This window comes from Lampetra fluviatilis, chromosome 15 (genome assembly GCF_964198595.1).
Source record: "Lampetra fluviatilis chromosome 15, kcLamFluv1.1, whole genome shotgun sequence".
In the NCBI taxonomy this organism is placed as follows: Eukaryota; Metazoa; Chordata; class Hyperoartia; order Petromyzontiformes; family Petromyzontidae; genus Lampetra; species Lampetra fluviatilis.
This window is the reverse complement of record NC_136289.1, coordinates 680,487-707,713: the sequence shown is the minus strand read 5'-3', so window position 1 is coordinate 707,713 and position 27,227 is coordinate 680,487. Positions and strand designations below refer to the sequence as shown.

Sequence of the window (27,227 nt, the reverse complement as noted above, 5' to 3'; positions counted from 1 at the left end):
AAGGGTCTACAAAGCTTCTGGCTTTTGGGCATCGGCACATGCTGAGCATGCTACGTATTCGGGAGCAGATGGGGTAAGCGATGTCTCGAGTCTAGAACAGGGCATTGCAAGAGACAGTTGCGGAGTATACTGAATCGGGAAGAGCGGTTGGGAGAGGTGGGTCGTGTGGTGGCTTCTGGTAACAAATGGGGAAAACTCGGCCCGGATTTTGGGGCTCTATCGGACTGGGCCTTGGGTCTCGGGTGTCGGTGTGGTGGGGTCGCATCAGCATTCGCCGTGATAGCCACTAGATGTTGAGATTGATGTGCAAAAAACAGTTTTTTAGCTGCGCTATTGTGGTCGTGATCATCTTTGGACATCTGTGAAAAGAGATTCATAGTTCATTGGATTTCTCTAGAATAAAGATTCTGATTCTTTTTGTAAATATTAATAATTCACAACTTTTGTAAATCCATTTCTGGATGAAGGCCTCCCCACGCCACGTCAGTCATAGGGGTTGTTGACCATACTTCACCACGCTCGGCAGTGCCGGTTGGGGAAAGGGGAACAAGGAAGCGGTTCGGTTCTCACTCGCCACTGACATCAACCTTGGCTGGGATCGAACTCGGGTCACCAAGTTTGCAGTTTTGTGTGTTAACCGCTGCACCGCCGCTCCACCACGGCCGCAATTAACGTTGCGTTGTTATGCCTGGCGTCGGGGGCGAGTGTACTTTGGCTTGCGTTGTTCAACTAGAGACTGGGTGAAGCGGAGCACCAGACACACAAAGTCTGCCCACTGCTCCACGATGAGTTTGATCGCCGGCTTAGTTCAGTGTAACTTGCCGTGTGGGACATTCCCTTCCCTTGATTGCCTCTTTACTGACAGAAGCAGGGTAAGTGAGTCAATAATTAAACATTGATTAAAAATGTCAAGCGTGATTCATGTCCCATTCCATTTATATTAACCGGTGGTCCGGCGTGAAAAGTGACACGCAGTTTCCTGCCCGCGTTGTCATCCCGCGCATTTTTTTTCTATGAGAAAATTTCTCAAGCGTGTTTGACGGCATGGATGGGGTGGTGGGGTTGTGGGTGTGCGTAGGAGCGTGCGATGGGGTGGAGAGGCACTGGGGGTCGGGGGAGCGGTGGAGGAGCGCCCGCCCGCCCGCACCCGCCCACGCTCGCCCCCGGGCACTACGCCGGTGTTTCCGTTAGCGTGCGCGCCACGACACGCCCGCCACCATCACCCGTCCATTGCAAAAGCCCCATGTCTATTGGAGTGCGTTTGTTTGGTTGTACGGACGTGGGGCTACTGAGCTGCTGTATGTATGCACTGTGCAAGCCTGCGGTTACCCATTGTCGAGTTGTACTTGATTGTCAGATGCAGTGGCCCTGCTGATCCACCTGGCCGAGAGCGGAACTTCCCGTGAGCCGCCGTGACCTGTTTTGTTGAGGGGGCTGCCCCCAGGTCTCCAAGGGTGGTGCAGGGTGACCAAGTACGCAGCACCGGCATCTCCACGATCTGGACTCTTGGCTGATCTCATCGCTCGTGAGATGAATCGACAAGCCCGCCTTGGGTGTTTTCATTTTGGCACAGATCATCGGGGGTCCTGAACGAGATATTCTGCAAGTCGGCTTACTCGCACGTCAGTCATCGGCCCCCTACTGCGAAAACTTGGCGGGATGGTCCTGAAAAAGAGTCTTGAGACTCAGACTTTTATGAGTAAACAAGTTTAAATAAAATAAATGATACAAATTACGTGTTTTCCAGTACAATTTGCGGATAACAGGAAGTTGTGCTGACACGACACTGCTCTCATCTGCAATTTCGTTTATCCGGCCACATTATGGCTTAGAAGAGATGTCTTTTGTTGCACTTACGGAGCCCTGTAAGTGCACCGAAGTGCGTTAACATCGCATGCCACCATGCTCATATATTTAACAGCCTTCGCAAAACAAGAAACGCATGCCCGCTAATTGCCGCAATCAATTTGGCATTGCGCAGCGACCGTGCCGCATGGCACGGCCGCAAATTTAAAACGTCGCCGTCATCCGGCGAGGGCCTCAACGGGAGGTCCGTTGGTGGGGTTCTCTTCTTCCCACGTAGATTCACGAAGAAAGGGGTCCGTAAGAGTTTTGTACGTCTGCCATTAGCGCATAAGTGCTGGTTTTTATCTGATTTGTGGGTTAGTGTTCCACCCATCTCCTTTGTTAACTTCCCTGGTACCTGAATGGCGCGCGAGAGGCCAGGTGTGAGACTCGGAGGAGTGTTGTGCAGTGTGCGTGGGTGCGTGTGATCCGCTTGTGGGGAGCGCCAGTTCAGTGGTTAGCGCCACAGCGCTACGAACCGAGCGACCAGAGTTCAAATAGTTCAATTCCCGCTCGCAGCGAAGATCAGTGACAAATTTCTGAACTGGACCTGGGCCCTCCCCTAGGTCGACTCGGCCTACATCGGCACTGGGGAGACAAAGGCGGCCGGGCGTGCTGTTAGCCACCCACCCCCTCGTGTCCCATGCCGGCCTTCTTTGGTGCTCGCTAACAGCGCTTGTCCCAAAAGTTTGTTAAGGCTACACGGGGGGATATTTGTCTCTGTCCGTGACCTGGTCTGCACAGGCTGTGAGAGTGCCTTTGTGCTGACAGAGCACGCCGCTATGGGTGAATGGGAACAGGTGGCGCGTCCTGCCAGGGCAGCCATTGTCGCGCTCGCGCTCCCCGTGCGGATCCAGTGAATGAGGAATGAGTTGACACAGAGCGGGGCACCGCCTCCCACCGCGACACGCTGGCCCGTGGGAGCCGGGCGCGACCTGACACGTTACGTTCGTCACCTGGTGTGGGGGCGCTTCAATTTGTGGGGGAACAGCTGAACGATTGTAACGACGAGGGAGCCGTCGCAGCGCTGTCATTTATGCAAGCAAATCGATTCTTGGACTGAGCCGCCGTAACAGCTCCCCATCTAAATCTCATTACCGCCGCAGTGCTGAGCAGTAGAGGCGTTGTGGTGGCGCATGGATTCATTGATTCATATTGATCGTTATGTTCGTGGCACATGCATCTGATTATATTGTTTCTCCATGTGTATGCTACGTGCTATGGATTCCTGCGACCAAGACGTTGCCTCCTTTACATTTGTTTCCATTACGGCCACACACACGGTGTTACCGACGAACGTGTGGTGACCGTTTGTTGAATCTGAATATTTATCTATACTGGAGGAATCCGATGAGCTGTAAAGCCCTTTTCCACGGATATCCGGAAGTTGGACGTTGCATCGCCAATGGTGGGGCGCCGCTACGAGCGGCCGCCGTGGTTGTGAGCGCACGGGCGCCGTGCCCAGTGGAGCCGGGGGATCGCCTCCGCCCGGTGTGAATCCCTCGCGCGTCTTGTCGCAACCCCCCCCACCCCCACCCCCCAGCTTCATACGGACCGCAGGGAATCTCGTGGGATGATGCTGCACGCCGCTCGCAGGCGGCCCTCTCGAAAACCGCCGTTGTGGTGGCACGCATATATAAACCCCGCGCACACACAATATATATGTGTTGAGTGGTGGAGGAGTGGTTTGGCACGAGAACCCCCAACATGTTAGTTTGATTCCTGGCCAAACTTAACATCAGTGGTGAGTGTAATTAGAGCTAATCCTGTCCTCCTCCTGCTGTCTTCTCCAACCCACAATGACCAGCTTGGTGAAGTGTGGTCAAACAACCACCACGGCCGACTCGGCATGGCGAGGCCTTCATCCAGCGTTGGATTGACAACAGGACTGCAAGTTACGCTGCCTGCGGGAGGATTGATGATGAATACTCCAAATCCATCTGCCTGACCTTGCAAAAATAATAGACTCGGGCCGACGCAAAGTCAGGGGAATATGTATCATCTTTTGTTGTCCTAATTAAATTACACGCAAATCTGTATTCACTACATGGCGAGTAGCTACGTGTTAATGCGCGAGACGCGAGCGTATTTGGCGACGTTCGGGTGGCCGCGTCTCACAGCGCATTTGTTTCCGCAGGCGCTGGCGGTGAGGCGACCTGCCGGGGTTGCGGCGATGGCGTGGGGGCCGGCGATGCACGTGCTGCTCCTCCTCTCTTGGCTGGTGGCGCTCGGCGGGGCGTGGCGCGCGGAGGCGCCCGGCTCCGCGGTTCCCCTGCGCCTCCAGTTCACGCGGCCCGTCTACAACGCCACCATCTACGAGAACTCCGCCGTCAAAACGTACGTGGAGAGCCGCGAGATGATGGGCGTCCCGCTCGGCGATGCTTCGTGGGACGTCAAGTACAAGGTCGTGTCCGGCGACGACGACCACTTCTTCAAGGTAGAGGAGTACACGGTGGGAGACTTCTGCTTCCTGCGAATCCGAACCAAGGGCGGGAACGCGGCCATGCTGAACCGCGAGGTGAGCGACCGGCACCTGCTCACGGTGAAGGCCACGGTGAGGAGCGAGAACCTGGAGGCCTGGACCAAGGTCCTCGTGCAGGTGCTCGACACCAACGATTTGCGCCCGCTCTTCTCTCCGACCTCGTACTCCGTGACCGTCGGGGAGAACGCCCCGCTGCGCACCACCGTCGCCAGGGTGACGGCCACGGACGCCGACGTCGGCACCAACGGCGAGTACTACTTCAGCCTCGGGGAGAGGACGGACGTATTCGCCGTCCACCCCACCACGGGCGTGGTGATGCTCACGGGCCGGCTGGACCCCGAAGTCCGGGTGTACAACCTGGAGGTGCTGGCGGTCGACCGTGGCACGAAGCTGTACGGCAGCGGCGGCGCGAGCAGCGCGGCGCGCCTCACGGTCCGCGTCGAGCGCCGCAACGAGCACTCCCCTGCCGTGTCGGCCGCCGCCACCCTCGCGCCGTCGTCCGCCGCCGCCGCCGGGGGCGCCACCTACGCCGTGCTGATGGTGACGGACGAGGACGCGGGCCAGGCCGGGGAGATCGCGTCGGTGGCCGTCGTGGCGGGCGACCCGCTCGGGGAGTTCCGCGTGGTGAAGGCGCCCGGGGCGCACGAGTACTGGATCCAGGCGGACGGGGAGGTGGACTGGGACGGCCGCCCCCACGGGCGCAACCTCACCGTGCAGGCCAAGGATCGCGGGCAGCCGCCGCGCTTCTCCGCGGGCAAGGTGGTGACCCTGCGGGGCCCCCGGGGTCACGGGCTCGACGCTCGCTTCGAGAAGAGCGAGTACAAGGTGCACCTGAGCGAGTTTGCGCCGCCGGGCAGCCAGGTGGCCCTCGTCCGGGCCGCGCCCCACAGCCCGAAGCTCCGCTACCACCTGAAGGCGAGCAGCGACAGCGCCAGGTTCGAGATCGACGCCCACACCGGGCTCGTCACCTGCGCCGCCCCGCTCGACGTCCTGCAGGCGGAAGTGTTCGAGCTGGAGGTGACGACCAATGCCGGGCTCGCTTCCGCGAGGGTCGTGGTCAAGGTGAAGGACGAGAACAACCACCTGCCGACGTTCAAGCACTCGTCGTACAAGGCGGTCGTCAACGAGAACGTCCCCGTGGGCAGCAGCGTCGTCAGGGTGCTCGCCACCGACCTGGACACTGGCGACAACGGCTACGTGACCTACAGCATCGCCAACCAGGAGCCGCTGCCCTTCTCCATCGACCCCTTCACGGGGGTCATCAGCACGGCCGACGAGCTGGACTATGAGGTGATGTTGCGCGTCTACTCGCTGCGCGTACGCGCCTCCGACTGGGGCTCACCGTACCGCCACGAGGCGGAGACGCTGGTCACGGTCGCCGTCGGCAACCTCAACGACAACCGGCCGGCGTTCGAGCGCGTGGCCTGCGTCGGCACCGTCCCCCGGGACCTGGAGGTGGGCGAGCACGTCGCCACGGTGTCGGCCATCGACGCCGACGAGATGCAGCTAATCCGCTACGACTTCGTTTCCGGAAACGAGCCGGACACGTTCGCGCTGGACCCGTCGTCCGGGGTGGTGTCGCTGCGGCGGCCGCTGACGGACGCGGCCGGCCACGGCAGCTACAGCCTGCGCATCCGAGCCACCGACGGAGAGAACGCCGCCGGGCCCATGTTCATCAACCTCACCGTGGCGAGCGAAGGCAGCGTCCTGACCCTGCGGTGCCAGGAAACCGGTGCGGCCAAGGCGCTCGCCGAGAAGCTGCTGCGGACCGGCCGCTACCGGAGCGGCCGCCTCGGCGCGGAGGCCTTCGGCGACGTCCACGGCGTGAACTGGCACGCGCCCGAGTTTGGCGAGGGGTTCCCGTCTCCGACGAGCGTGCCCGAGGACCTGGCGGTGGGGGCCACGGTCGCCACGGTCACGGCCACGGACGCGGACGGCGGCTTCGACGGCAAGGTGGTGTACGTCATCTCCGGTGGCAACGACCACAGCTGCTTCTCCATCGAGGGCGACACGGGGCGCGTCAAAGTGCTCTTGCCGCTGGACCGGGAGCAGAGCGACGCTCACACGCTCAACATCACGGCTTACGACCTCGGAATTTTGCAAAAGTCATCGTGGAGGCTTTTGCTGGTCAAGGTTTTGGATGTGAACGACAACCCTCCCGAATTCCTCCAGCCGGCGTACTCGGTCACGATCCCGGAAAATGCCGAGCAAGGAAAACAGGTCATCCAGGTGGAAGCCGTGGACAGGGACGTCGGGGACAACGGGAGGGTGACCTACCGTCTCCTCACCTACAACGAGCAGTTCGAGATCGACGGCGAGAGCGGGGTGGTGCGGGTCGTGGGCCCCCTGGACAGGGAGACGGTGAGCGTCCACCACCTGACGGTGGAGGCGAGCGACCGCGCCGAGCTGGACCCGCGCCTCTCCTCCACGGCGACGGTGGCGGTCTTCCTGGAGGACGTCAACGACAATCCGCCCGAGTTCGTGCCGCCCCATTCGAAGGTGCGCGTGCGCGAGGACCTGCCGCCGGGCACCGTGGTGGCGTGGCTGGAGACGCGCGACGCCGACCTGGGCGCCAGCGGGCAGGCCCGCTACTCGCTGCTGGACGACGGCGACGGCGCCTTCGAGGTGGACAAGCTGTCGGGCGTCGTGCGGCTGGCGCGCGAGCTCGACTTCGAGAGCCGCGAGCTCTACAACCTGACGGCGCGCGCCAAGGACAAGGGGCGGCCCGCGTCGCTCTCCGCCACGTGCTCGCTCGTCGTGGAGGTGGTGGACGTCAACGAGAACCTGCACGCCCCCGAGTTCTCCAGCTTCGTGGCGCGGGCGTCCGTGCGCGAGGACGTCGCGATCGGCACCGAGGTGCTGACGGTGTCGGCGCAGGACGGCGACGCCGGGCGGGACGGAGAGGTGCGCTACTCCGTCCGCGATGGCAGCGGCCTGGGCGTGTTCTCCATCCACCCTGAGACTGGTGAGTGAGCGCGGGCGCCTTGCGAGATGATGACGACGAGGGCGGGCCCCGGCCCACGTGCGCGCTGACCAGAACTCGTGCTCGCACGAATGAACGACGGTGTTTATTGAAGGAAATTACCGCTGCTTGATGGACATATTTGGCCTTGTACCATGGTCCTCGGGCAATATACCTTGACCACAGTGGGGGATTGTTCCCATTATTGCCTTGGTGTTTGTTCGCCTGTGTGTTTGTTCCCCCTGCGTGCGTGTGTCACCATGCTTGCTCGTGCGTTGAGTGTATTACTGCCGATTTGTGAGAATTTGTCGACTGTATATGCTGTCAAACACAAGTGAGCGAACCATCACTGTCGAGGTGGCCGTAGATTGCCGTGCGGTTTTTGTTTTGATGTTAAACTGTGCCGCAAGTTGAAAATCCTGATTGTCGATGTGCATCCACTTCTGAAGGCGTTCTGTCACAAAGCAGCACGATTAGAAGCTTTTTGCTCACAAAATGTGTACTTTTTAAATCCTTTATATTAAGTTTGCTTGCTTGCTTGCTTGCGTGCTTGCTTGCTTGCTTAGGACCGTGCAAATCTTTCGCTCGTTTTTTAACCCACTTCCCGTGATCCAATCGAGCTGACATTTTCCACACAGACTCGTTGTGACAGACAATTCATGTTCGTGAATTCCCAAAATTGTACACTTTTTAGGCAAAAAAAAAATATTTTACATATATTCAAATATAACTCATTCATCGCTTTGGCTGAACGTCACAGTATAAGAGCCCAGAGCGTAACCCCTCCACAGGCCGTGGCGGAGTAGCGCAGTTGGTAGCGCCTTCACTTCCCATGCTAAAGGTCGCAGGATCGATCCCCGCGTCCTCCACAGGCGAATATATTTTTAAATCCTTTATATTAAGTTCGCTGCCACGCATATAAAGGATTTATAGTGAAAAACTTTGTTTTTACGGGTTATACTTATTTAAGCGTTTTAACTTCAAAAGCTCAATTGACCAAAAGCACAGCTGGACTTCAAACCGTATCATTCTTTCATGTGAGTTGTTAAAAAAAAATCTAAGTTTTTAAATGCGGCTTTGTTTCTATCGTCCGCACAGCGGCCGCTGTTGAAATATCCAGGGGTGGGGCACACCCAGCGACGATCCGTGTCTTTGACGTTGCTGATTTATGGAGGGGAAGGCCTCGCTACGAATCACGATTTTTTTGTTATAAATGAGCGTTAAACGTTCACCCGGCGCTCGCTGCATTCCAGTCGTTCCCGCCTGTGCTCACTCCCAACGGTTTTTTATTTTTGGGGTGCGGCCGTGCTGGAGGTGTTAAAATCTCGCGTTTTGGGGGGGAATGCGCTCTGCGGCTTGGCCGCTCTCCACCCCGTCTCGACACCGCATGGCGATGATGGAAACCACATTACTGTTTTTTTATTTTAAAAAATAATACGTGTACTTTTAAAAGATCCAATTCAAAACGTGTGTGACCTACATCGGTGCCAAACCCCGATTCTTACGGAGCAGATGTGAAGAGCTGCCCTCTGGTCGGCAACAAAGGGGGGGACGGTCGCGCGCACACGCACGGTGCGCCGGCCGACACGATCTCGTGCTCCATGTCACCACGCGGCGACGTGGCCCGTTCCGCCCGCAATCCCACCACGCAATTCTACACTAAACTATAAACTGTTCAAAACTTTTTTTTTCTTTTATCAGGTAAAGCCCACTCGGCCATATATCTCTTTTTCAGAAGCAACCTGGCCACAAATGATAGCTCAACAAAAAGGGGCTTATCACGTGGACATTTCTATCAGCCAAATGCTCTTCAAACACGTGTTGTTGTTTTTTCTAAATGTGGAGGGAAAATGCGGAGGACCCTGTTAAAAATGCACACGACCACGGGGAGAACACACAAACAAACTCCATATGTATACGGGCGTCAGTGTCGGGATCGAGGCTACGATCTCCAAACACATGCTCAGTAATACAGGGGCACACCTTCGGTGGCACTGATCGAGCAGCGTGCAGTGCCTGAGCGGAGTTGGGTTGGATTTCCTCAGATATCCTATTATTAGTAGTATTATTATTGACCCTTGTTTACCCAGGAAAGCCTCACTGAGTCCTCAACGTTTTTAATGAGGGTCCTGCCAAGTTTTCGCAGTTGGGGATGACATTGCTGCTGCGTGTAACCCCAGCCGAGTATTTTTCAGGAAATGTTTCCGCATTGGGACGTTTGCCCACCGCCAGTTGCATTGCGTGGGGTGCGACAGGGATGTCCTCTGACTCCCACATTATTTAACATTTATTTCGACTGCGTAGTTCGTGAAGCCTTCAATAGCTGTACCGGGGGAATTTCCATTTGGTACAGATATAATGGGAGGCTGATCGACGCCCGGGTGCGATCAAGGGATGGCTCCCTATTGGTCAACCACGTTATGTATGCCGATGATTTGGTAATAGCTGCTCATTCAGAAGAGGAGTTGGAGACGCTGCTGCTGAGACTGGAGCGTGCCACTAAGAGGTGGGGCCTTACCATCAGCCCCACCAAAACTAAGCACCTGCCTGGGTATTTTGTACCATCGGACACTCCACCCCCACAACTCCCAATTGGTGATGGGGCAGTTGTGGAGAGAGTGGAGAGTTTCCCATACCTGGGCAGTGTGCTTATGATCGGCTCCAGTTTATCAGCAGAGGTCTCACTCCGAATCAGTCGAGCGGCAATATCTTTTCATCGTTTGCGTAACGCTGTGTGGAAGCTACCTGGTCTGTCGCTCCGCACGAAGCTTCAGGTCTTCTCGGCCACGGTCATTCCCTCCCTTCTCTACGCTTGCGAAACGTGGACCCCCCTAGTGGAGCATCTTCGCCGGTTGGAAACATTTAGGCTGGCCTGCCTACGATCCATCCTGGGTTTAACCAGGCTGGATTGTGTGAGGAGCTCACAAGTCCTTGAAAGATCTGGGCACAGTCCCATCAGTGAGCTCCTCCGGCAGGCAAGGCTGCGTTGGCTGGGTCATGTAGCCCGCATGCCCAGCCACCGCATGCCTAAACAGCTTTTGTTCGGCCGGATCGAGGGGTCTAAACGGGCGCGGCACGGGCTAGAGAAGAGATGGAGTGATGTGGTACAGGAGGACGTGGAGCTGAGTGGACTTGCCGATGACTGGTACCAGCGGTGTCAAGATCGGCCTCAGTGGAGGAGGCTCGTGAAGGACGCTACTGGGCAGTTGGAGGCAGTCGCCCTCCAACAACAACGGAGGGCGGAGGAGCGACGCTCACAACAACGAGCGGAGCGCCGGGTGGCTAAAGCACAGCAAGTTGGTACAGTAGGGGGCACAGGTGGTGCATCAGCCAGTCATCTCGGTCATCTCGGTCAGTCGACCCGTGGCACCTGGGTCTGCCCCGTGACCTCCTGCCAGCGGGCGTTCGACACTTCACGTGGCCTCAAGGTGCACATGGCCTGGCACAAGCGTCGTGGTGACGTCACCGCCACTTAGTGGCGAATGGCGGTTGTTGTTGTTGTGTACGTGCGTGTGTGTGCGTGCGTGTGCGCGCGCATGTGTTTTTAAGCTAACAACGGATGGATCTTTGACACCAATAACGGACGCGAGTGTGTCGCACACGCCGTCGTGTCCGTCACACACCTCGCCTTGTGCGTGACACTCGCATCTCCTCGTCTTCTGCTGTCATTCAGCTTCCCCAATGAGGCATAGCTTCGAACGCGGTGCACCACTCTGCCTGTGTCCGTGCCGGTGAAGCGGAACGCGCACTGTTCACACTCGCACTGGGGAATTTCCTCTCCGCTTCTGGAAATGCTGCTTCTTTGGATGGAGTTTGTAACTTTGGGTTAACAGGTCACACTTTAAAATGAACCTAAACTAAAAAAAACAAATTCACCACCTATGGCCAACTGAGCAGTGGGCTCAATGAACCCTGGCCGGAATGTGAACTCATAATCTCACAGCGAGGTGTCCCCTGCTCTGCCAGTCGATCTACGTCACTATATTATTGATAATGCTTCCACAGAAGAGCGTGCCTCTGATCATGTTTCTTTCCACCGAATTCACTTTTTGTGATTCTTTTCAATGCATTTTTTAATTAGTTTTTTTGCTTTTTAAGTATTACAGTATAATAGAACCAGAATGTGTATTTATATTGGAGTAGTCTGAACTACGAAGCTATTTTTTTACAGATGTCCAGTAGGGGCGGGTTAGCAAGTTACATCAACCAAAAAAAATAATAAAGGATGCTATAAACTCTTTTTATTTTACCAGGCAAGGCCCACTGAGCTATGTAGCTCTTTTTCAGAAGTAACCTGCCCACAAATGATAGCTCAACGAAGTGGCTTATCATGGGGAAATTTATAGCAGCCAAATACTCTGTTGATTCTAAGTTTGGAGAAAAATCCACATGACCACGGGGAGATAGAGAGACATGGACTCCAAATATATTCGGGCATCAGGGTCGGGATCGAACCTCCTGCATTCCAGGCGAGGTATTTAACATCTCGCCACTGTGGCTCCCTTTGCTGATGAGATGCAGTAAAGTCAAAACTGGTCCCAGGTTGCATTGCTTGAGCAAATGCAATGCATCTTGTGCGATCAAACACCTTAACATTTACAAGTAAACGCATCTCAAGACGCTAAGCGTGAGATGGGACACACACACACGCTGTGACCGGAGGTTATAGAGAAGGATGTGGGTGATGGCTGGGACAGCACGTGACTGAGGAAAAGGAGGAGAGGCCTACAGCGCACGACAGGTCACATGGAGGTCCTGTGAGAGGGGAAGGCGGAGGAGAGAAAGTTCCGGAGGCTGGATTTTAGTGCAAGGATAGAGCCACGAGTCACTCCTTAGGTATCGTTAACTGCGAGGGCTGTAGCCTGATGGCTAAAACGCGATTTGCTTATGACAAGCTCGGCAATATCCCTTGCCCACAAATCTATTGTCAAGCGGAGAGCGGTGCGTTGCAAACTCCTCCATGGTGGGGCCCAATCACTGCTGCTGGGCCCAGGGGTTCTCCGAGGTGGCCCGTGGTCACGCTGCGCGGGGAGCGGGAAAGCCGGTGGCGTGGGCTGCTTCCGCGACTTGGTCGAGCGCGAGCGTCGGGCTGTGATCGCACGTGGCAGGAAACTGGGTGTGCAGCGGATGTAGGCCCAGACAGTGTTATGACAGGCAGGTAAATGGTGCGTGTCAAAACCGTTAACGTTGTGAAGCGAACGTTCTGGCAAATTTGATTCGTGCGGTTTCTCTGCATCCTTGCCTCCGCCGCCCACCGGTCGTGTCTTTAATCCCAACAATTAGCAACTCCTGTTAGGGTCACGGAAGGTGATGCAGAGAGAGTTCTTTGGTGCGGGCACTCTGTGCGCTTTGTGCGCCGTGTGCCCGCCCCTGCCACCTTACTTCCCCCACCCACTGCAGATTTTGTGGTTTTCTTGCCTGATGTGGCTCGCGCAAATGTTAGAACTTTGTTATAATTCTCGTTTACGTAACTAATATTCATGCCATGTCAAGAAAACAAGTCAAGATTTTTTGTTGTTGCTACATTATATCTGCACGTGACGTTTGCAGCATTTTCAGGACAAGGGTCGTTCAGTAATTGCTGATAGTTGTCAGCTGATGTTTTCCGCCCACTAATTGGCGCCCTTGTGGGCACGTGACAGTCCCAGGTGACGACGACGCTGCCGCAGACCGCGGCCCATTTCCCAGCATTGGATTTTTTTTATTCCGCGGCTACTCGATTGGCACTGGCTTACGCCGCTCTCTCATTAGCGTCAGCCAGTCGCGCGTAGTCTGACGACGGCCCCCTTTGCTTGGACTAGGCCTAATCAAATAATTCGTTGTGAATATTCATGGCTGGGTCGCTGGCTCCCCTCGAGCCCGCTTTGACCACACGCTGCTGCCAGGGCTCGTGCCGCTCTCACGCAGGTGGCCACATCGACGTTAGGCCCCTGAGTTGACCACTGCAGCCACAGAGGCACATTTAAAAATGTGCCCACTGCAGCCACGGACACTTTAAAGTTTGATGTTGAGCTCTGGTCATAAGCGGCCGCTGGCACCATTCCTCATATCGGACGGTTACCACCGAGACTTTAAGTTGGGGCCGAGCTGGTGACACAGGCTGATTCTGTGCCGTGCCAGGGGGGTCGTGACCCACGGCAGCTAGCGGGGACCCCACGGGCGATCGCTGCTCACGGACAAACTCTCGACGGACGTGTGCCGAGTTTTCTTCCTGGTTTGCCAGCAAATTTAGCAGGACAGCGGCACCCGCCGCCTCCGTTGGGCAGACGCGCAGCAAAACGGGATCCACACAATCACGAGTCCATGTGAGAAGACCATTCGCTCAAAGCACGCGCTGCCCAGAGCCATGGCCCCCCTTTGGAGAGGCGACAGATTCCAAACGACCGAGCGTGGCTCTCGCGTCCTCTTCGTACCAGAGTCTGCGAGCACCCCGGCGTCCAGCTGACGAGCGCTCCTCTCTCTCTCTCTCGCACCTCGACTCCCTGCTGTGCGATCTGCAAATTTACCTCCACGTTTTTCGTTTTTGCCGAACCTCAGGGCGAGCGCCGTTACACCCCCCCCACCCGTCCTCGCGGGGCGCTCTCTCTCGCGCGGGGGAACAGCGCTCGCATTGTTCCCGCTAAGCCTTTGACGTCGTTCAGGTCTGGGTGCACGGCGTCCGGGATCACCGGCGGCCCGCACGAGCGGCCCACACACGGTGCAGCGCCCGGGGGGGGGGGGTTGTCTGCGTTTTCAATCGGGAGCGCGTGCACTACCGGGACATTCCCATACAGTCGCCTTTGTCTGTGCAGTAATAGCGAGAGAGAATTTCTGTAAATAACCGTGAGTGACAGTCTCATTAGAGCGGCACGGACCAGTGGTTTTTTTGCAAGGGCAGCATCAGCGTATTGGCAACGCCACCTTGCCATATTTAGTAATCGGCTCTCAAATAACACCTGGAAGGAAAACGCCGGGAGGCAAAACACCGTGCCCACGGCACCGTTTCCGTGGCCCTTGCAGATAGACGGGTGACTAACGGTGAGGACCCAAGGCCTGTTTGGAGCATCCGATTGGTGAATTCTGACTGGCTGTGCAGAGAAGGGCCTTTGCCGTAAACAACTGCCTAATGTCGAAAATAAATAATCGGACGATACGTCTCCTTCATGTATCTGTCCACTTCAAATATATTACGCAATCCATCATCCCCACGCCATTCTGGAAGTGAATCATTTCGGTAGCATTGATTCATTACACGCAAACTTTGGACCCATTTCGACATACATTCTCTCACCTGCAGAGTCAGGCTTGCCTGAACCAGTGCTGGAGAACAGCCAGATATTATAGGCAAGGACTCTCTCTCTCCAGATATGGGTCCTAGTTTACAGTTATGTATATGTTTCTTTTTGAAGGAAGTGAAAGCTATTTTCAGTTTTGGTTCATACACCACTGCCAATTATTTTTTCATGGATGTATTTGTACTTCAAATAACTCCGATGATATAGCAACACATTTAACTCGGATTAGCTTGTACCGGGACACGATGAACAATGGGTTTAGCGAACACACGGAAAAGATTTGCGATGCGGTGCGCGGCGCATGACAGGAAGAGTCGGCCGCCTTACTCCGTTCATCTCCACATTTTTCGGGGGAAGCGAGGGGGGGTGAAGCCGCGCCACGCAACGAGCGGCTCCATCGCTCGGCCTCGCAAAGCCCGGTGCCCTTTAGGTGGCATCGTGGGATGAAACCCCCCGGTGCCAGGTGGAGCCCTCCCTCGCGTGCCCTCGACGAGGGCCGCTCGCAGCCGTCGGCGTGGGCAAAGCGCAGAGGCGCCCGGCGCCAAGACGCCTGCAATGCGGGGACCAACCGCCTCGCCGGCCCAGGGTGCCGTTTTCGCTCCTGCTCGTCGCGTTTCCGTGCGTTGATGCCACGCGCTGATATCGCGCAGAGCTGACGCCGTTGTTGCCGGCGTGCTCGTCACAAGTAAAGGCATCCTCGTGTTAAAGGCACATTATCAAAGGGTCCCACGACTTGAATATGTACACTTGTCTAACCCAGGTCTCCCTTGAGAAGAGACTCCTGCAGAGTTTGTTTCTAGTTAAAGACGAAAATTTGACTTCAACTCTGGCTCAGGACTCCGTAGGGATGAAAAACAGTGATAGCAATCAAACCGAGCAAAAACAAATTGCGCCATGTCCGTGTTTATCTTTGCCTGGAAATGACGGATTTTCAAGGTGTGGTAAATGCTTGAGCCTGCAATAGTTGCTAGGTGGTCAAGGGGAAATGCAAAGTTCAAATCAACAAATCTCTAAAAATGCAAACAACCTTGCCATATGATCACGGGGGTCGGCGTGCTCTCGCGCTGAGAGAAAGTTCCCCGAGTAAAAACACGTTGGGAGGGCTCGCTGAGGGTTTCTGGGTAAACGTTAAAATTTTTTGTGAACACGGTTTCTCAGGCTTGAGTTTCAGTGAAGAGGGGGTGGCAATCATCTTCTTGGTTTTTGGCACTTTTAACATTTTTTTTAATTGTAATGTCAATTGTTTACTGTTCACTTGCTATATAACAGTTACATTTTGATACGGTGCATGTCTGTTCACTGTGAAATGTAAGTGCCAAACGCTGCAGGCCGTATGTTCAGACTGGAGCCGTGGCACTGATTCAGCCACGCTTGAGCTCTGCCCGCTGGTGGGATGCGGGGGGTTTCAAGCTGGGGAGACTCGATGAGCGACTGGGGCCAGGCGGCTATCGGAGGACGTGGCTCTGGGTTGAGGGGTGGGGATGGGTCAGGGGGGGAAGTTTGGGGTTTACTGGGCACAGGTGTCAGCGTTGCAGGGTCACAGGTTAGAATATTTGGGGATTCGGGGTAGAGTGTCAGGGTTTAGGAGCGCAGGGTTATAGGTTAGAGGTTGCGAGCGTTGGGGGTTGGGGGGTAGTATTCATCACTACGCTTGGCCCAGTGTGTAGCTGCGCGGATTTTCTCTAAAGCACAGCGGCGTTAAAACGGTCTGTCATTATCGCCGCGAGCACGCTTCGGCCGCACGCTGTTCCGCGCGGCCCCGACGAGGTGCGGCGCTTGCCGCCTCCGCGGGCTCCTCGCTGTGAGGATTTTTCCATGGCCCCTGCCCCGTGCCCGCTCTGGCGCGGCTGTGGCTGCGATGTTCTGCGCCCGAGGTTGTGAGCGAGGGCTGCGTCGCCCCACTGGGAGTTTGCCCACACGGCTGCTGCTGCCGCTCCCCGCGAGCATCGTAGTGAGTGGATCGGAGAAATTTCCACGAGCTCCCATGTTGCCGTAGTCGTGACTGCATATCTCTCTGGTTCATGGGTAGGGCTGGATTAAGCCTCTGCACCTTCCTGGACACATGAGGCAGATTAGTGACACTTGTGTCCATCAATCAACACTCGAACATTTTCAGATTTTAATTCCCTCGTGGCTTTTAGTGATTGAAGTTAGCAGCAGCTCACGGTCACTGCATTTTATCCATTCATAAAACATTTCGACGTGTCCTTGGTAAAACTGAAACATAACATTTCCTAATTTGAAATTGCGTTTCATATGGTTGAGCTAGCAATGGTACTGAGGTTTGGGTTGGGCAAAGGGTTGGGACGAGGGACAGGGCCACGTGTGTTAACGTTATTGTTGAGATTAAGGTTAGGGTTCACTTTTAGGGCTGATGTTTCCGATGGCCTTGGTGTTGGAACTATCGCTGAGGCTAAAATTACATTTGGGGATGGAATTGAGGCCAACGTTCGTTTGCTTTTGTCATCGTTGCAGGCATCTAGAGGAATCTTCTTTACACTCTCACATTCGCAATTCCCGTGTGCAGAAGTGAGGGATTGTGGGTAGCGTGTCTCCAGATAGTCAGGGGGCAGGGCTAGAGACTCCGTCCCCACCTCACAGAGCCGCCTTGGCACGCGTGCACAGCCCTGACGGGAATTGCTAACGTAAGAATGTCCGGAACATTCCTGGAGTAGCCGACAATGACTACCAAGAACCAGTCTATATAGTTGGGTTGGTGCTGTGGCTAGCACCAAGAATATCAATTATTAAAAACAATTTTTTTGTAATTTACCAAGTAAGAACCATTGAGCTATATTGCTCTTTTTCAGAAGCGACTTGGCCTCAAATGATAGCCCAACGAAGTGGCTGATCACTGGAAATGTATAGCAGCCAAATGCTCCAAACACACGTTGATTCTAACTGTGGAGAGAAAAAAAAACCTGAGGACCCAGACAAAAATCCACATGACCACGAGGATAACATGCAAACTCCAAATATACAGACTTAAAGGTTGGGATCAAACCCACGACTCTTTGTATACCAGCCGAAGGAGTTAACATCTCAAGAAGTGGTTTTGTATGTATTGAGTGTTTGGGTTTGGGGTGTCACTGGGGTTATGGTGGGAGGCGTTTCAGTGGTTTTACTGCTGCTGGGACTAGAGCTGCCTTTGGTGTTCCGATACGATGTTGTGTATTCTGCTTCTGTAGCACTTGTCAGCATGTGCAATGCTTGCGCAGCAGCTACAGGAGAGCTTGCACATATCGGTCATTGTCACATCAGACAATCGGTCTGCATCCGACGCTCGGGGTCCCCCGGTATATATGCGTCCCCGGCTTCAGGAGGTCTAAGGTTACATTCCGTTATATTCCCAGTAGCCACAGTCAACTGTTTAAAACCCGCTCCATTCTAATTTTTCAAACGATTTCTTTTTCACAATTCCACCTTCGGGCTACGAATGTTTTGGAGACATCTGCGAGCACTTAGAAGGCGTGCGAGGGCACGAGCCCCCGCGATGGGCTCGTGCCCCGCCCTGCCGTGAGCAGGGGCCGTGTGCCCGTGCCAGTTCGGCGGCGGTGGCGGCGGGCCCCGTGGCCCTGCCAGAGTAAACGCTGGGGGAGAGGGGGCGGTAGGCCCTCGACCTCGACGATTGCAAGTGGCAGTGGGTGGAGGCCGAGGTGTCCGCTGGGTTCGGGGGCCATGGCGTGGCCACACGGGCAGCAGGAGCTCGTTCCCGCTTCGAGCGTCAACTCGGGCGCCTTGCTGCTGCGTGGAGTCTCGTGGGGTTTCCTCCAGGGTTCTCCGGTTCCCTTCTGTAGCTAAAGAAAAACCCCATTCAATGTAATCTGTTATTTGACAAAACATCCCAATGCTGAAGCATTACCTGCAGGTTACTCAATTGGGATCACACGCGATGGCAACATTGCCCCTTCCTGATGAAAACAAGGCGGGACCCTCCTGGAACTCGGTGAAGCCTTGTTGGGAAAACAAAGCAGAGATCGATAATGATGTGTGGAGCCTGCAGAGATCGATGGTTAATTCACCTTTTGTAAACTTACACGTGCCAGTTAATTTGCTGCGTAGGCATGCGTTGACAGTTGTGCGTGTGTTGTGGTTGAGGGTGTTGATGAGTGGTAGTTACATTTGTGATGTGTAGTGATGGTGGTGGTGGTCATACTTAGTGGATGGATCACATTGTGTGGTAGCTGTCTCATTGTTTGTGAATGTGGCGGTTGTGTGTTGTGACTGTGTGATGGTTGTGTGTAGTGTGACTGCGTGTGGTGGTTGTGTGTTGTGTGATGGTTGTGTGGCTGTGTGATGGTTGTGTGTTGCGTGATGGTTGTGTGTTGTGATCGTGGCGGTTGTGTGTTGTGACTGTGATTGTTTTGTATTGTGACTGTGATTGTTTTGTATTGTGATCGTGGCGGTTGTGTGTTGTGTGTGTGTGGTTTGGTGCTGTGTAGATGTGGGAGTTGTGCTCATCCCATAATTGTGTGTCTCAGCTGCCGGCTTTGATGTGCTGTGCCGGCATGCGAACAAGGCGCCATTCATTGGCTTGGCAGCTGTGTTTGCCTGCAGGCTGCCGTTGAGAAAATATTTGGCCTGCGAACAAGATCGCAGCCTTCAAACGCCTCGCTGTTTACCCGCTCGACGCTCGGCCCCTGCGGCGGCCGGCAGCGTCGTCCCTGCTTGTAGGAGAGAGGGGGCGTCTGGGAGGAAATGTCTTGTTCCGTCTTCAATTGCTGTGGAACCTTCACCGGATTACAGTTGATTGAGCTGGGCCCAATTATTACATCTCCCCGATCTTTACAAACTTCCTTAAATCATTGAAAAATGGGAAGGAACCTTTGGAGGGGTTTTTTTGTTTGCGCGTGTCGATGATTTTCTATAATTGTAAAATGGTCCAACTTTTAGTTTGGGATGGTTCATGCGGTTTGCGTGCGTTGCAATTGAGGCTTTGTGGACGTCACCTTTGTGCTCTGCATCGACTTGACAGTCTGAAGGCCGTCGTAGCGCTCTGCCTTGACTTGCCGATATGACTGTGGAAATGTTCACACTATCGACTCGGCCTGTCTCTCTGTTCTATTGTTAGCGTTTGTTAGCGAGTGACGCGGCGCCGCGTGGGTCGGCGCCTCCACCACTTCCCCACAACCCCCGAAGGTCCGAACGTCGGAGTAGGCGGTGTCCAGGGACTGGACGGGCCGGGTTTCTACGCTCGCTTCACGTTGGAAGCAGTGTTTCACCACAGCATTCAAAGTATTAATTTTAAAAATGTGCACGGTAATATTTGTATCGTCTTGTTCTCTCATAACACCTCGTGTTGTTTTCATAAGGCGAATTGGATATAACACAATAAATGTATTGGGGGAACAATGTTTTTTCTAACGCGGATGAGAGTTTGATATAACGCGATTGAGTGAACGGAATTGCGTTGCGAGAATAGGTTTTCCCCTGTTTTGTTGCCAGAAAAAGGGAAAAACCAATTTTCATATTTTTAGTACTGGCAAAGGAGGTCCCATGATGTAGGAATAAGCGTTTGTAAGGCTGCCTCGGCGAAGCATCGCACAAGGCAGTGGGATGCTGCTGGATGCTTCTAGATGCTACCCACGCGCCCTCAGTCTTTGTTCAGCCTGCGTAGGCATCTCACGCGTTATCACGGACTGTGCCTTCCCCTGTATTTCTGCTATTTATTATAACGGGATTTTTCCGTCGCGCGGTGTTCTTCAGGAACGCAACTACCGTGATGTAAGACAACAGACTGTATTAATATTGTAATTTATGTATTTATAGAATGTTGTTTTGTTCCCTATATCCTCTTAAAAGTTCGTTATTTTTGTTAAACAACTGGTGCATATTTACGACCGTGAGTATGGCTTCCGTACCGCCGCTGCTGTTGAAGCACACCTTAGAGTTTGATGTGTTTAGGATATTCTGATCACTCTAGCTCTACAGCTAATAAGTGGCCTGCTGCTGCCGCTGCCGCCGCCACCGCCTTTGCGCCGTGGGTGCCCGAGGAAGGAAAGAGGGTTGCTATTAAAAGTGTGAGATCCTTGGGGGGTGGACCCGTAGGTGGTGACATGTTGGGAAGGGGGAGGGAGCAAGTGTCACCTGCCGTCCCCTCCTGGCCCCTTTGCCCTCCGTCTCCATTGTCTGGAGGCACTCGTGGTTGCAGTGAGCGCCTCGCTTGAATGTAAGCGACAGTTTGATTGCCTAAAGACAAAGTTTTAGCCGTGCTTCTGCTGCCAAATAAATTCGTTTCGGATGTTTACACGCCGCGTGGTTTAGGTGGTAGCGGTCATGCGGCTTTTGACCGTGGATTGTATACGTGCATGCATATATATAAACACAGTGTGCGTACAAACACACACACTCGCAAAGACAATGAGACTTTTCCAAAAGCATCGTTGCGATCTGAAACGGTGATGATTGATCCGCTGTTGGATGAAGAGCTCCCCCTAAGCCGTCGCCACCTCTCACGGTTGTGCGCCGCAGCAATGTGGGTCGCTGCTGAGCGCGAGCGGATTTCACCGCTCCGTGTCTCTTTAGTGGCACGGACGTTGCACTCACGCGGTGTTGTAGACTTCGGTGCTTGAGATATTTTGACGTGGTCATCGAGGCGGTCGTGGCCCGGCTCGTGTCATGAACCGCACACCGCGTGGAGCTGCTGCGTTCTCGTGGCGACCCCCGGTCAAGGGATCCCCTGTACTGTCACTTTACCTCTTCGTGCCACCACTTAATATTTACTATCACGCTTGTTTACCCATGACAGCCTCGCAGAGTCTCAAGGACTCTTTTAGGAGGGCCCTGCCTAAGTGTTTTTGCAGTCGCGGCTGACGATTGCTGTGTATAATCCCAATCGAGTAACTTGCTGCGTAAGTTTCCAAATTTTGGACCTTGACCCTGGCACACAATTGCGCCGGCTCTCGCGAATGACGTAACGAGAGCTTTGATGTCCACTGTGAAGCAGGCGGCACGTAGTTATTTGTACGGTAACTACACACACCACCACAGCATTAACCGGGGCGGCCGCTGAATTCGAACCGTTGAATCTCTGCAGCGAGCGGCGAATGCGCTACCGCTGGGGTCGCGTCACCGCTATCGTGAGGCCTTGTGCAGCGGTGAACTCTGGAAGGGGTCACTGATGGACAGGGCCAACTGCATGGTGGACCCATCCTACGGTGTTTCTCACCGGCTACCTGCATGGCCCTTTCAGTGTTCTCCCGTGTGTGTATGTGTGGCCCTTCTCTAGACATTCTCGATTCCTCCCTACACATTCCGTGGAGAGAAAGTGGCTGGCCACCTTCATCCGGGGCCCTCAACGAAGAGTGCCGTGATGGTGCAATATTGTGATCTAACATCACAATGGGATATTTTTTTTGCACAGTTTAGTACGCAGCATAAACAAATGGTGCTTTTTCTGGAAGATTTCATTGTTTTTGTAGGGGATGTTTCAATTTGCGTACAGTAAATTTTTAATGTATCTTGTAATTTAATTGTTTGTTGCGGTTGCACCCGAATCAAGAGCCGAATGGCTCACAGGGTTATTCCAAATAAATGAAAACTGAAATCTTTCCCGGGCGAGTGTAGAGTCAAGTGCGGGACAGGGGGGAGGGGTGAATATTATCTCTGTTGATGGGTCTGAGCCAGCAGTGGAATTTCCACATTTCCGTGCTGGGGGGGGTGGGGTTAATCCCTCTCAAGTATGGCCACTGTTTACTTCCACGTGTTGATTTCCACTTGCAACCTCCCAGGTCCGAATCAAGGCTCTACCGACAACACTTGTAGCGCCCTGCCTGTACCCCTGGGGTGGAGGTTGACTGTTTGAAGTCGGGGCTGTGTTTGCGCGTTACTCGTCTTGCGTAACAGACCGAGAGAAATCGGGAAGTGACATGCCCCCGATCACGCGGTTTGTAAACGGTGCTCTGTGCGAGTGAGCAGGGCGCTCCAGCACAAGGGATTCGTGCACACACACACACGATGAGAGTGAGGCTAAAAGAGTGTCTGTTGTTGCACTGCAGTCGAGCCATTGTCTAAAGAAAGCCTCCGAACCAAGGCAGTTCAGTAGAACTTTGCTGAAAGGTGTATTTACTCGAGGTTCAAGTTTTTTTTTGTTTTTAAAGACAGGATTTGTAATGGAAAGTAATTCAACGTTGATACAAAGGCCCACGTGGAAAGTCTCCAGGTCCATTATGCCGATAAACTCATGGCGGCGTGCAGCCAAAACGGGAGTCTCGGGGCGCAGCGTCACTCGGAGCCATGCGGAGGTGCCGCCATCGTCACGAACAAGATGGCTGAAGTAGAGGGCTTGGTCTAGCCCAGGAGTCGCCAACCAGAGTAACAAGAAGATAAAAAAAATAATCGAATTCGGTACAAAACGTAATATTTCAAGAGCCGCAGTGCACGTGAATTCATTCATACACATACACAAAGAGAGACGGAGATAGAGATCCCCCGTATAGCCTTAACAGACTGTTGGGGCAAGTGCTGTTAGCGAGCACCTATGAAGGCCAGAACGGCACACGACGGTGGGGGGGGGGGGGTGGCCAGCACCACGTCCAGCCGCCTTTGTCTCCCTAGTGGCAATGTTTTTACGCACCACACCAGGTACTCATTTGAGGCTGAGTCGACCTAGAGGAGGCCCAGAACCGGTTCAGATAATCATGACCGGTGTCGGCCATGAGCGGGAATTGAACCCGGATCGCCAGGTTCGTAGCGTAGTGCGCTAACCGGTACACCACCACTACCCACTCCCCCCACACACACACACTTGCACACACACACTTGCACACACACACTTGCAGACACACACACTTGCACACACACACACTTGCACACACACACTTGCACACACACACACTTGCACACACACACACTTGCACACACACACTTGTGTTATGTCACGAAGCAGTCCATAAAGAGCCGAATGCGGCCGCAGAGACGCAGGTTGCCGGCCCTTACGGCCGTGATGGAATTGTCTCGAGGTAGAGTGTCAATATTCACGACAGATTTGCTGTACCACCACGTGACGGGTCACCGGCACCAGTGAAAGCGACGTCAGGCTTTTGAAATTGTTGATCATTTATACAGGAGTTTAAAAAAAATCTCCGCCTAATGGCTGTGGAGGCACGTGTGTATTGCGCGCCCCTTGGCTTGCGCTGGCACGACACGAGCGTGTTCTTACTGGAATGCTGCTTGCTCAACTTCGCTTCTCCGTCTACCGGATTTATATTTGACTCGTCCACGCTGTGTGCAGCCACGATAGCTCACGACACGCGTCTTCCTCCGCACACCACTCGCTCCACTTCCTCCCTTCATCTCTTTTCCCAAATGGCCACAGCCCTGCTTGATCCAAGCAACGTGCGGATATTGTATTATCTGCTATGTTCTTTCTTTCTGGCCACCTGAGACCTTTCTTGTTGGCCGTATTATGTCTTTAGCCTTTTGAGTATTATGTCTTTAGGCTTGTGCTTTGCAACACCATGTTTTTTTCCCCCAAAGAACGTCGTCATATCCAGCAACATTTAAGATTCCCTGTAATTCTCGCAAGCCCCTCTGCTGATTAGCTACACACACTCTCTTGATCTCCGTGGATCTAATTGCTGTCAGAACTAAGGTCTGCGTGTTCCTTTTTTGCCCGCGTAATGGTTGTTTTTAATCATGGCTTTTCCTGTGGGAAATTAAGCCCTAATATAACAGTACAACCGTTTGAATCATGCCTCATGGTCTTCTGTCGTCTGCTAGCTTGATGATTTCCCTCGTGGTATCAATGTCAAGACTTTGGCAGGTAAATATGAAGGTTTAAAGTCCATACATTTTGTGATATTAAGCTCTGACACGAGTGCAGGCCTCTTTGAAGTATACTTTAATGTCTGTCAAGGAGGCTACCGATAACATCAGACTGGGCACACTTATGCCTAGCCGCGCGTAATTAGTTTGTTAGCGAATTGTGACGTGCGGATAATCCGTCGCGCGGATAATTGGATTGTGCGCGATTGGGATCAAAGCCGAAATGCATGAATTTGACGTCGCACCGTGGGCCCGGGTCACCGTTGAGAGGAGGACGCGCGTTTTCTGGAGCCGCTCGAGGTGGCGTCCGTTCCACGGAGGGCGACCGACCGCGGCGCGCTGCTCGGTGCCGCCACCTCTGCTGCTACTGCCTGGGGTCATGGAGCCTCCCGCTGGGCCACGTGCCCCCCTGCCCCCCCCCTGCTCCCCCCCCTCCCCCTCCCGCCCTAATTGGTGCCTCTCGCATTCACGAGGGAGAGAAGAACCGCATTTTAAACAACACGAGCATCGCTACAAATGAGCGTGAAGCGTACACCAGAGTTCACCGGTGCGCGCGTTAGGCACGGTTATATCCCGACGTGATTTATCTTTCAAATGAAACTAAATCATCGTGAATGCGTCTCTCGGAATTTTTCCATTAATGTTGGCTTGCCGTAGAATTCAATGCATTTTTCACTGCATTTAATGTGTGTACTGTGCTGTAGAATTCACTCGGGATTTGCACAAGCCTACGTTACGTGTACATTTACCATTTATATTTTCTGACAATCTACGGAGCAACATCTAAAATCTCCATAAGGTATTCTGAATACTATGTCGTGTGTAGTTACATTTTTGTGCTTATATCTTTTTTGAATGGCAAACATTTTACTTTGTTCCATAAAGCAGTTGAAATGCACTCACCCGCGTCTAGGGTGAAAGTTTGCCGGTGATGGAGCATTGGCAAGCGGAACGCTCCGGGGACAGTCGTTTACCGCTAATCCATGGGCAGCTCCTCTCAACACCCACACGATGCCTTGACGCTTGGCTTGAGCTTTGCCTAACATAATTCACAAGCTGGTCAACTACAACTGCATTGGCTTCTACTGCGTACTATTCATAGAATGGTCACCGACACACTCCGGACAAAGACATTAGAACACCGCTCCAGTGTCCAGCACTCGGGGAACTTGGCTAATGCATAACATTTATGTACGTTTGATGTATACGTTTGATGTACAGTACAGAGTGTACTGTACAGTACAGAGTGTACTGTACAGTACAGAGTGTACTGTACAGTACAGAGTGTACTGTACTTTAGTGTGCCGCGACCACCCGCTGCCAGTTGGTCAGTGCTAAAAAGAGTTCCATGCTTAACACGATGGCAACTTTTTGTCAACTTTGCTAAATAATGGCTATGGCCAGTGAGTGTTTATCAACCCGGCTCTCCATATCGAGCTTGGGATGGCGTTCGTTAAGGTCAGCAGGCACGTTTCTCACCAGTTTTGTTTATATTCGCGAATTAAAAACGACGACATCAATTACCGACCGCGTGGGGTAATGGTGGCACGGTTGAATCGTGGCTGAAAATGAAAGCGACCCTCACGCAGTTGTGCTTCCACTTCCTCGGCCGTGCTCGTAGCTAAAGAGCGAGAAGAAAGGGTGCGGAGAGTTGATAAAGGCCGCGGGCCGTGGCTGCGACGGCGCAAATGAGGCGTGCTCGGTTCAGACGGTACAAGCAGCGCTTCGAGCAGTCCCCGAGTCGGAGAAAAGGCGCGCTCCGACGGGGGAGCGGTGTTCCTGCTGCGTGTGCTGAAATGCCATTGAATGATCTGCAGGTAACTTTGGACGTATTTGGCCGACAGCGGTCAGATTGTTTCCGTTCGCTTTGGGAGGAAACCGGTGAACCCAGCGGGAACTTGCAGGACAGGTTGGGGGTGGGGAGGAATCACTTACAAATGCCACACAGGTTCCTGATTTGGGAGTTGAACCCAAGACATTCTTGCTGTGAGGCACGAGTGTTACCTCTGCGCCTCTCTCTTATATTTAGCGTATATATTATTTTCTGCACGTTAACTATTTTGGGGTGTGTTCCATGGGCTGTTGTGACATTGCTGTGCACGGATCCGATTTTCAGGCCCTGAGCTCCAAATGTTTATGCACAGTAGAAATACAACACTGTGGTGTCGGGATTTCAGGTCGGACAAAAGTTCATGGCACTTGACTTGGCATCGTTCTTTTGGAGGTGGCGTTGGCTCAGCCTTGCTGGTGAACGTGTCTGTACGCAGTTCATGTTGACTCTGCCACATTGGAGGTTATTGGTGCGGAGAAACAACGGTTGAGATCAGAAGGCAAAGCCACGTGGATCCGGCTGCATTAGATTGGAACGTAGAATTTTGTGTCTCCATTCACCAACCGCTGACGTTGACTAAACAAATGGCGACTGAACTGTGTCCCAGTGAGGACAGAACGGTTGATGACTCGCATAGAATGTCATTGACTGCAGTGGCGAAAGCTTAAGGGCCAAGTTTTGTACCTAACCTACAAGCTGCCCAGAATGAAACATTAGGGATGCTGCTTTGGCAGTGGTGTCAATAAAACTAACATTCATCTGCTCGAATAACATCAGTCTACTCGTAGTTAACTTAATTACGCCAGCTTAAAAACGTCAACCCCTTGCCCGTTTGCCGACAACCCCTCCTCGGCTGCTGTAGACGCCAATTCCCAAAAATGGGTCGGCAGGATGTCGACCGGCCTCGCGAAATCCGGCGTGAACACGAGCGACATTAAATCCGGGACATCCTCACGGCAAACCTAACTGCAGCACGAGGCCCGATCACGCGGCTGCGCTGCTCGCCCATTCACTCGCGGTGCGTTGCATTGCGTCTCGCGCCTGCGGATGTTTTTCAGAAGTTGATTT

The 27,227-nt window shown here is 53.7% G+C and overlaps 1 protein-coding gene across 4 annotated transcripts in view; it reads left to right on the top strand.

Annotated features, from left to right (window-relative positions):
- LOC144936087 (protocadherin Fat 1-like) overlaps window positions 1-27,227 on the top strand; it is a 109,526-nt gene that overhangs the window by 28,756 nt on the left and 53,543 nt on the right. For all 4 annotated transcript variants that reach the window (XM_078862923.1, XM_078862924.1, XM_078862922.1 and 1 more), the window contains exon 2: window positions 3,983-7,292. In XM_078862923.1, coding sequence (XP_078719049.1) covers window positions 4,019-7,292 — 3,274 coding nt within the window. In that variant the 5' untranslated portion in view covers window positions 3,983-4,018. The remainder of the gene's footprint in view (window positions 1-3,982; window positions 7,293-27,227) is intronic.